The sequence below is a fragment of the Gracilinanus agilis genome, chromosome 3 (assembly GCF_016433145.1).
Source record: "Gracilinanus agilis isolate LMUSP501 chromosome 3, AgileGrace, whole genome shotgun sequence".
NCBI classification, from domain to species: domain Eukaryota; kingdom Metazoa; phylum Chordata; class Mammalia; order Didelphimorphia; family Didelphidae; genus Gracilinanus; species Gracilinanus agilis.
The window spans coordinates 494,416,010-494,426,785 of NC_058132.1; the positions used below are offsets into that span (position 1 = coordinate 494,416,010).

At 36.9% G+C, this 10,776-nt stretch overlaps 1 protein-coding gene across 1 annotated transcript in view; it reads left to right on the plus strand.

Moving 5' to 3' along the window:
- The window catches only part of SLC9A2 (solute carrier family 9 member A2), a 111,388-nt gene extending 108,395 nt beyond the window's left edge, over positions 1–2,993 (plus strand). The window contains exon 12 of the mRNA XM_044670467.1: positions 1,098–2,993. Within this exon, the coding sequence (XP_044526402.1) occupies positions 1,098–1,465 (368 nt within the window). The 3' untranslated portion in view covers positions 1,466–2,993. The remainder of the gene's footprint in view (positions 1–1,097) is intronic.
- Positions 2,994–10,776: the final 7,783 nt, after the last annotated feature.

Consider the following 10,776-nt stretch of genomic DNA (forward strand, 5'->3'; position numbering starts at 1 on the left):
TTTCTTTCTTTCTTTCTTTCTTTCTTTCTTTCTTTCTTTCTCCTTCTCTCTCTCCCTCTCACTCTGTCTCCCTCCCTTCCTTCTATCTTCCTTCTGTCCTTCCTTTCTTTCTTCTCAGCTCTTAATACAGTGCCTAATGCACATTGACATATTTTGAATGATGAGAAAACTGAATTGCCCAAAGTCACACAACTAGTAAACACTTGAGGCAGGAGAACTCAGGTCTTCCTGACTCCAAATATGGTGAATTATCCTCTATGTCACCTTCCAGGAAAATTGACAAATCAACACTGTGAGAATTTGTGATCAGACACTGAGATATAGAGGCCACCATCTAGTGGTTGTTTGGAACTTCACAGCCTGTCTTTGCATTCCCCATTGATTTCTTTCCATACCTTAAATTGAAGAAAAATTAATCACATCATCTTATGATTTTTGCAAATGAAAATATTGCAGGATATGTCATTCCCTCCAGAAATCTTGACTCACAGATATAAATGGTAGCTTGCTATCCCTAAAAGTGATGATATTTAGAATTCAGTTATGTCCACATTTTTTCACCATTGTTCAAAATAAGCCTGGATGTCTATATATAGGCAGAAACACATATGGGAATATGTGTGTGTGTATCTCCTGAGAGTTGGCTTCTCCATTTGGCATTTGGCATAGAAAAGAAGATAAAGTCACACAGACTTAAGAATGATGAATAAACTAGGTGGTGCAACAGACTAAACTAAGAATTAGCAAAATCTGAATTCAAATCGGGCTCCAAACTCTGACTAGCTGGAGTCCCTGGAGGAGTCCCATAAACTCTTTTAGTCTCCATTTCCTTGTGTGCAGAATAAGAAAAATCAGAGCACTTCCCTCATAGGGTTATTCTGAGAATAGAATAAGGTCATTTGCAGAAAACACTTCACAAACTCTAAAACCCTATTTAATGTCCAGTGTCTCAGTAAGAATCTTGTCTTGTGGCATGATAATCCAGGTGTGTGTGTGTGTGTGTGTGTGTGTGTGTGTGTGTGTGTGTGTGTTTAGGGGAGGGGGTTGTGAATCTTGTCTATCCAAGTCTGATTTTTCTTTCTTTGCTTCCGGCTTAGATGGCAATAGCAGTGACTCTGATCCAGATACTGGGACCACAGTGCTCAATTTGCAACCCAGGGCAAGGCGTTTTTTGATGGACCAGCATCAGAAGGCTCAGCAGCAATACCGAATGGAATGGAGAAACGAAGTGCATGGAGACGCCAGCAGAGGGCAGCCTTCCATCACCTTAACTCCCCCCAGCTCAGCGGTCCAAGCACAGACCCCAGGTGTGCTCCGGCAGCCTTTGCTCTCCAAAGCCAGATTTGGCACTGTGAGAGAAGAAGGCTTGACTGATGGCAAAAGACCCGTGCCTCCCCCCAGGCTAGTCAGGCGGGCCTCAGAGCCTGGAAACCAGAAAAACAGATATGGAATTGATAACCCTTAGTGGAAACAGCCAAACCAAGACTGTGGTGACTCGCCTAACACATCTGTAGCTTATTATCCTGAAAAATGACGGAACAATTGAATCCATTTTAAACTCACTACGGATCTAAATATTTTCTGTGGGAGGCAGGGCCAAGCCATCGATTTAATGGGATGAAATGAAAAGCCCAGAAGGAGGAAAACAGACAAAAAAAAAAAGAAAGGGAAAAAAAAGAAAAAAACCAGAAAGCATCTTTTATGAGTAGCTTCTAGCAATTGCATTCTTTCCAGGCTCAAAAAAAAAAAAATAAAAGTGTGCCTTTAATGGTTCTGGAATTGAATAACAGAACTAAAATATGTTTAGCAAACACCATTGATTGTGAAAATGCATATGTCTATGCCTCATTCAAGCTTTTATTTTTGAAACTTTCTTTTCATCTATAACCAATGTCTAAATGAATAGTACCCCCAAAATGTTTTAAAAATGCATAGAATATATATTTTGAAAAAAAAAAAAGAAGGTAGAACTACACGGGGCTATTTTTGAAGGATGGCAAATCTGTCATCAGTGGTTGGAGGAGTTTCCCATAATGCAATGGGGCAGCAAAAATTATTTTTCAGAACAGCGTTCACCTAGAGCATTCACACGCCTCAATCAGGAAATTCATCAGATAAGCTCTATGGACAAAAGTGGCCTGGCTGTCATTGAGTGATCTTAGGGTCATATGGCAGTCCCCCAACATATCAGTGAGGAGCAACTCTATCTCAGTTTGTTCCTCTCGATCCTGTGTTTGGCTCTGATGTGAAAATTGAATCTCCACTTCTTGTTTACCTGGTGCAAACAGACTTACTGGGCAGTGTAGGGGAGAGCCGGCACATGGCGGGTTGCAGACTCACTTGCCTGCAACATTATATGAAGTTCCAACCACACCATCTGTAGGCAGTGTGTGGGGCAATAGGGCATCTCAGAGTTCCATGTGTTTACATTGTATTGGTCGATAAGTTAAACTGTGCAATATTAGGCAGGATGCAGGCAGCCCTGGATCCATGCCCACTTGCTACTATGTCTTCAAGTAGAATTGCCCTTTTAGGGGTTTTAGGACAATGAATCCAGGTCATTAGCTTCAGGTTGAGTAGGATGACAGGTGGTGAATTATGCTTCAAAATTTTACATTGAGAAAATGCTCATTGCTTGTTTGTAGATTTTTTACCCAGGAGACATTTTCACGTGAGAATTTAGAATAATCTGCTATACCTACTTTAAAATAACAAAAACAAAAATGACTAGCCTAAAGATGGTTATGAATAAAGCAAATGCAATTATAACTCAATATTTTCCCATCTAAATTAAACCCTAGATATATGAGTAACCTAAGGGGCAGCATAAATTTAAGGATATGTGAGATTTAAGTATATCTAGTTGATATTTGATTCATTATTCCTTGTAACATAATTTTGTCTTGGCCTTCTCTTTTTGCTTTTTAAACTTACTGGTACTAAGATTTAGACAAATTATGTTCACAAATAAGACTGGAATTCTGACAGAGGGTCCCCAGATTTCACACAATTCAAAACCTGAAAGGAATTCAAAGACTTGACTTGGATTACTGAGAAAAAGATTTGAAAATGGGTATGGATTAAAGGTTCAAGTAGAGATTAATTTTCTTGTGGAAGCCTTCTTCGTTGTTTCTCCTGCCCAGACCCTGAACACCTGAAACGTGATTGGGTGGAAGATGAGAAGCAATGTGACCAACCCAGAACAAATATCTCTGTCAGGACCACACTTTGTTTTCAGAATTTCTAGAGATGCCTTGTTGGATACTCAGGTTATGTGAAAAAAAAAGTTTTTAAACTACTTTGGCTTTGGGCTTAGTGCCAAAAAACATTTTTTTTCCCAAAAACCACATTTAAAAAAAAAATCCCACCAGAATTTTAAACAAAAATAGGTATTTATAGATATTTTTGGTAAAGAGAAAAAGTAGAGATGGTTTATAGATTTTTGATGAAGGCATATAATGAAGCTTAAGAGACTTGTGATATGTTTTTAACAAAGCCAAGAGTGCTATGGTTTTCAGATTAGTATAGATGAAGCCATAATTTAAAATGTATAGAGAATGAAGGAGAAAGGGAAAATGACCATGCCACTTTCCCAAGTTTTCTGACTTCACAATATTCATGTAGGATTATAAGGAGGGAACAGGGAAATCTTTATAACTGATTTGTTACTTTTTAAAGAAGTAAAAAAATCAACTTTAACTTCTGATTATAAACTTGTGTATTATTTGAAAATTATTTTTATAAAGAAAGGACAAGCGTCAGGTATTTTAATCTGTAATTTGAAAAAAATCAGTGCCTTGCACATAGCTAGTAAATATTTGTTTAATTGAATTAATATAAATGGTTACTTTTTCCTCTTTGAAACAAAAGCAAGTTAGGAGATAGTTACCTAAGCTCACCTCTACTTTTTTCCCCCTATCATTAGCTATTATGATAGCAATTGTCATCTTTAGTGCTCATATAGGGAATTCTAGGAAATGTAGAAAGCAAAGTGTACAAGTCTTACTACAACACTTACCTTTAAACAACTATCATTATAACAGAATATCTGCATAACAAAAAGATTGCCAAACCTCAGCTAATGGCTCGATTATTTTCAGCATTATTTGACAACAAAATTCCAGTACAACAACCAAACAAAATCTGATTATCCTTTGGAGGTTGTTGTAACAGAATTTAACCTGTATTATATACGGGCCTTTCTTCTACCCACATCCTGCTGAGGGCTCATTCTGAGGCATTCTCTAACTGAAAACAGATATAAATTAGGTTTTTGTTCTTTTGGAACAATTTATTCAAAAATGCCACATTGAGATGGCTTTCTTTAGATGTTGCAGATTGTGTATTTTGTATCAGTCAGCCTTAGGTAACTTCAGGATTCCACCCAGCTGTCTGGGATGACATTTTTTTAGCCTAGATTATACTTTGTAGTGAGATCGGACAACATTACCTGGGTGAGGGAGGGGGATTGTTAATTTATATTTAAATTTTTTGAATTAAAATGTATAGAATCGCATTAATTTATTACTTAAGTATATTTTGCATTTGTTGCACTACCCAAGTTCTGTTTATATTGAAATTGGCATTTAAATATCATTTGTAAAGACTAATGTTTTTGTTGATTGGGAAATGAAGTTTGTCTCTGTTCTGTAAAGAATGATTAAAGAGTTTGCTTTATTCAATAAGTTGAAATGGAAGTTGACATTGTCAGCCAAGGTTTGGAAGAAACTAGTATGGCCCCATTTATGACTGTAGGCAAAAATGAAACATAGATCATATGATATTTCCACTCCTTTAAGCTGGATCTTTTTTGTTTGTCTTATTCTCATAACACTTTCCCACCCCCTCCTAATTCAATTTCCAAACTCTTGTTATTTTTCATCTCATTCCCAAGGAAAGCTGGATATTCATTGTGATGTTAAGCAGTTTACTTTTCTTATCTTTCCTTGAACCTTGGCTTCCAGATTACTTTAGGCTTTGTCTAAAAGGTATGTAGGCAATTCGTTCATTCAAACATTATTTAATATAATGGAACTAAATAGCCATAGAGTTTATTGAATTTGTTAATTAGTTGTTTGATGCTAATTTTTCTTCTTTCACTCCTAGGAATTTTAAAAATCAAAATAGTTCCTTTTTACATAAATGTCCACATACAACAACTTTCTTATTCTGATAGTGAGTGAAGGAGGTGTTAAAGTTAGCAGGTTATTAGCATACCTATCTGAAATAAGCATAGCATAGTGGATTAAGAGCCACCCTCATAACTCTGACACATACTGGCAATGTGACCACTTAATCCCTCCTAGGACCAGAAAACTCTCTGAGATTAAACATAGCAGTGGCTAACATACATTTTGGGGCAGCTAGTTGACACATTGGATAGAGTGCCACACTGGAAGTCAGGAAGACTCATCTTCCCGAGTTCAAATCTGGCCTCCGATGCTTACTAGTTTTGTGGCTTTGGACAAGTCACTTAATCCTATTTGCCTCAGTTCCTCATCTATAAAATGAGTTAGAAAAGGAAATAGCAAACCACTTTAGTATCTTTACCAAAAAAAATGTCAGATGGGGTCATGAAGAGTAGGACATGACTGAAATGATTGAACAACAACAACAGCAACAAATATGCATTTATGTAGGGTGTTTCAATACTGTTATAGCAACAATACTTGCAGGTTCTTGCACTAAGGAAATCACAGATCTTCGCCAAAATAACAAACAGAAAAGAGATCATATCTACCACACTTAACTATGTTCAATTTTCAAACAAGTGATTCACAATAAAATATATTTTGTGCAAAATCTATAGAGATAATTTCGTCTCGATGATTCAGAAGATTATTCAAGATCCTATCTGGATTATGTTTCTTGTTATGAATCTAAGTTATCCTTGTTCTATAGACATATGGACATTCTAAATAATAGATTTTTGTAATTGATAGAAACTTCAATAGACTAGCTCTTGTTTTCATCAATTTTTTTCATGGATCTTTCATTTCTGCAGCAAGATATTTTAAATGTTAATTTTAATTGTACCAAATTCTGGGCACAGTAAAGTGATGACTATAATTGTTGCTGATTTCTCATTTGGACAAGGCACTTAAATATAATAAAACCACAGTTGAGGATCAAGCAGTCTGAATTCCTGAAAAGTCTGAAGAATATTTTTTAAATGATGGAGATTTTTTACTTTCAAGTTCACAAAGTAACTCAAGCTAGAGCAATAAAATATTGTCAGAGTAGAGTGTAAGGAGGTTTACTTTAATGAAATAAAATATTTCTAATTAATGTACCAATTGTTTGTATGTAAATGAATACTTATCAAACACTAAGAGATGGTTTGTATTAGAAAGTAGTTTAAACATTACCCCTAAAATTGTATTTATATGATTAGTGTATTTTAAAATGGTTTCCCCTCTGCAAGATCAACTTGGTCTAAATCTTATTTTTATGTATGTACTAATTTTTTTTAACTATTAGGGTTCAAATTCTTGAGATTACAGAATACACTCAAGACATAATTAGAATAGAGTGGCTGGGTTTTGTTCGGGATGCCAAAATTTAGAGGATATCCATTGCACTCTTTCAACTGAAATAAAAGGAAGTTAGCTTTGGAAGATATTAGCAAGAACAATTAGTTGAAATAAGAAGGTACCAAATGATCTTGCTCCTTCCCGCAGGTTCACCTTAAAAAAGTTCTTTCCTGGACCAGTTCTGCACTACTTTTTCCTCCTAGTGGCTTCTCAAGCCATGGCCTCGCAGTGTCTTGAGGTCTCTCTGCCTCTGTCTTTCTCTGTCTCTCTTCTTTCCCCTTCTTGCCACCAGTTGGCATTTTCTAGCATATGGTCTAAGGTCTCTTCTCTAGATTGGTTCATAAATATAAATTGGAGCTATGTTTCCTGCTATTTGTCATAGATATTGAAATTGCAACTTATGGTTCTATGGCATACAGGCATTTCTCTACACATTTTATATAAAATGACCATCTCAGAATAGCTGCCTCAATTGGGTGGCCTGGTAAATTCCTGTTACTGCTACTGGGATGCCCATTCTCTTCTTCCCTATGTCCCATGCCCAATGATGCATGGGGATTGCTCACCCCACAGCCCCTATCTGTCCCCAGCTAATAATACCACTCTTATAGAATCATAGCAATTCAGTTGAAAGGGATTTCAGGGACCATTTTGTCTAACCCCTTCATTTTAAAGACAAAATTAAGATCTAGTGAAGTTAAATGACTAAGGCCCCACAGGCAGTTAATTTTAGAAATGGGATCTGAATCTCTAAATCTAGCATCCCAGCTTCCCAGCTTCTCATCTTTCTAATTTGGCCCTAGGGTCTGTTCAGTGAAGATAGAAGTGAGAAGATAAAACCTCTAAGGCTTCCATCCTTATTTTCTTCCTCCACTTCCACTCCAATTCCTTTGGTTCCTAATCGAATTTTCAACCCAGAGTTCCTAGACTCCTTTGATAAGGTTCTCAAGTCTGTCTATGTTGGTTTTTCCTTTGAAAATGGTGAATCTAATCTGATTCCTTTGTATAGTCAAAGATTCCTTTAGCACTTAACGTTATAAATGAAATTTTTTCTTGGCAGGGACGAGGGCAAAAGAAGCATAGGGAATCCTTTAACAGCTTGTTTGTTTCCCATCGTTATTAGCAATAATCACCCTTCACAACCTCCAGAATCATGTGTGCATGTTTCAGGGACAGGAGAGTAGTCAAGAAACTGAGGTTCTTTATTCCAAGGAAGTACATGGAGGAAAGAGTGGCTAGGTGGCACAGTGGATAGAGTGTCACCTCTAGAGTCAGGAAGATCCAAGTTCATATGTGGCTTCAGACACAGGCTGTAACAATAAATAGGGAGGAGAGTAAAACATTAGTCGAAGCAATAGGTAGCTGCAATGGAAAGGCAAGCAAGAAGTTCATTCTTTAAGATTAACCAGAAAAAAAGTAGAGCTGCTTACATAGCCATCCTGGAACCATAAAGTGTCCCTGAAGATGACACTAGCAAGAAGCTACATTCCTACAGCTCCTAACTCCTGAGCTCAAGGATGCTCTAACTTACTCCCACCCCTTGCCATCTCCATGCCTCACTCAGAGCCTTCATCTCCATCCATCAAACCTCCCTCTCAGTCACAGGACCACAGAATAACAAATTCAGAGCTGTAAGAGACCCCAGCAGCCAACTTGTACAACCCAAGTGCAAAAGAAATCCCTGCTATATACCCAAATGGTCACTCAGCCTCTGCTATAAAACCTCCAAGGAAGGAAAGCAAAATCCTAAAAGGCAGCCTATTATACAAGGCAGCTCTAATTGTTAGGATACTCTTTCTCACAAGTCTAAATTGTCCTCTTTGCTTACTACTCCCCATTGCTTCCAGCTCTGCCTTCTTGGGCCAAACATATTCCATATGATAGCTCTTCAAATACTTGAACACAGTTATAATATCCTTCTTGATTCTTCTTTTCTCTGGTCTAAATACACCCAGGTCCTTCAATTAATGGTTTTATCACATGTACTCAAAGCCCTTCATCATATTAATTAACCCTTCTCTGGACCCTTTTGTCAGTGTCCTTTTTAAACACCCAAAACTTATGGTAGTAGTCCCAGGGAGGTCTAGCAAGATAGAGAACAATGGACCTATCACCTTCATCCTGGAAGGTACCTATGCCAAAGAGGAAAATCTCTGCCTCAAGCCATAGAACCTGTATCCATAGTTTAGAGCTAGTGGAATTGTTTTCTTGTCCCTCAGGCGGTAGGGAGAGTATAGGAAAGGGCTTCTAAACTCCCACTCTAAGAATTAGAGGAGATGTATTTCTGTCCTCCCAATTTAGAATTCTGAATTCAAGTATACAAGGAGATATTATCGCACATGGTAGTTATTTCTGGCTTAGTAGAAAGAATGTTCTAGACTAGTGATGGGCAAATTATGGCCTGCGGGCCAGATGCGGCCCCCCTGAAATGTTCTATCCAGCCATGAAACATTATTCCTAATCTGACGGATACAATGAGTAGGATACAATACAATGAAGCTTCGAAAGACTTGCCTTAGAAACAGACTGACAGATGAGCATTTCCTTTCCTTTGGCTCCCTCTTTAAAAAGTTTGCCCATCACTGGTCTAGACTATGAATATGGAGACTTGAGTTCTATTTCCATCTGCCACTGACTTGGCATACGACCTTGGACAATAAACTTTTTTTTCCCTGGGCATTCTGGGCATTTAATTTTCCCTTTTCACCTTCATTATTTCTTAAATGGGAATGAATTAAATAATGTCTAAGGTCTCATCCAGCTGTAAATGGCTATCCATTATTAGTTTTGGCCCCTTCTAATTCTAAAATGCAATGATCACTTCCAACTCTAACCTTTTGATATGATATACGTGGGGTTGCCTATGGGTCAAAAGGACTTTTAGGAGCTACCCCCAGACCCTAACCACCATATTACCATTGTGTTTCTGTGGAAGCATGCAGTCTTTATTACAAGAAATCAACTTTTCAAAACCAAACTCAGTAGAGCTTGAAAACTTCCTTTATTTTATTCCTTAAATAATAGACCAGCTTCTTTTAATATTAGACATCTTGAAGTTTTTCACTTTACTTAGAATTATCTTAAAATGTAATGTATAAATATTTTATAATTGTATATAAACTCTCATGTTTAGGTCACTCTTTAATATTGCTAAAATGAATACTCATCCCAAGGAGATAGGAAAGTGATAGTAGCTTAGTTTTAGTGATAAATAGACCAAAAAGTTTGCTGAAAGTGCCACAGCAAGATACTGTTAGAGCTAATATAAAAAGCAAAAATTATAAAATTCAAAATTGTGCAATATCTGTATTATATGTTGTGGAAGCCTTACAACTACACCAATTACCACATGCATTTATGCACACAAAAATATCCACATAGTCCGAAATCCAAGGTCAAGAATAGATGCATTTGTTGCATTTGTTGTTGGGGTTTTCTTATAATTTCTGTCTCACTAAATTAATTTGGAATTATCATAGCATAGACTTTAGAGCCCCCAAAGTGGGACTGGAGTGGAGAATTCCAAAGTGCAAGACTTAAGCCTCTATAATACCCATTTATTAAGAAGGGAGTTGAGATTTTTTGAGAAAAATGTGATCTGAAAAAGATCACTTCCCATGTAACTGGGTTTTATAACTTTAATTATAATTGTTAGCATTCTGAATCACCTTTCTCTAAAGTGTATTGCTTTGGAGGAAAGGCATTTCTGTTGATTGAAAGAGTATAAATGTTCAAGACTGATTAAAATAAAATTCTTTTTCTCATAACAAGTTTCCCCCATTCATTTTGTTGTGCATCATACTATATGTCTAATAGTAATAAAAAACAACACTCTATCCAATAATTATAAGTACTGTTTTTCTATGTGAGGAGAAGCAGGGTAATTTACAATTTCTCCTTCTAATGGACAACTCAAAACTATTAGTTATAGCTTACTGAATCAATAAACATTATACTCCAATACTTGCACATATCTATGATGCTATCCATATTGGTATTCCCTCCAACATGGCAGATCACAAGTTATCTGTGCTTTCTCATCCTTGCTGATCCTTGTCCAAGTTCTCCCATAAATCCTCTACAGGATGATCTACTCAACACAGCAAGTTCTGGGCTTTCTTCTAGATCTCTTGAAACTGGGTGGATACTAATGAGGCAAGTTATCCATACATTGCTCCTGATATATCACCAACCTACGTCTTCTTCTGGTCATATGCTTCTTGACATTATCCTTAATGCCACT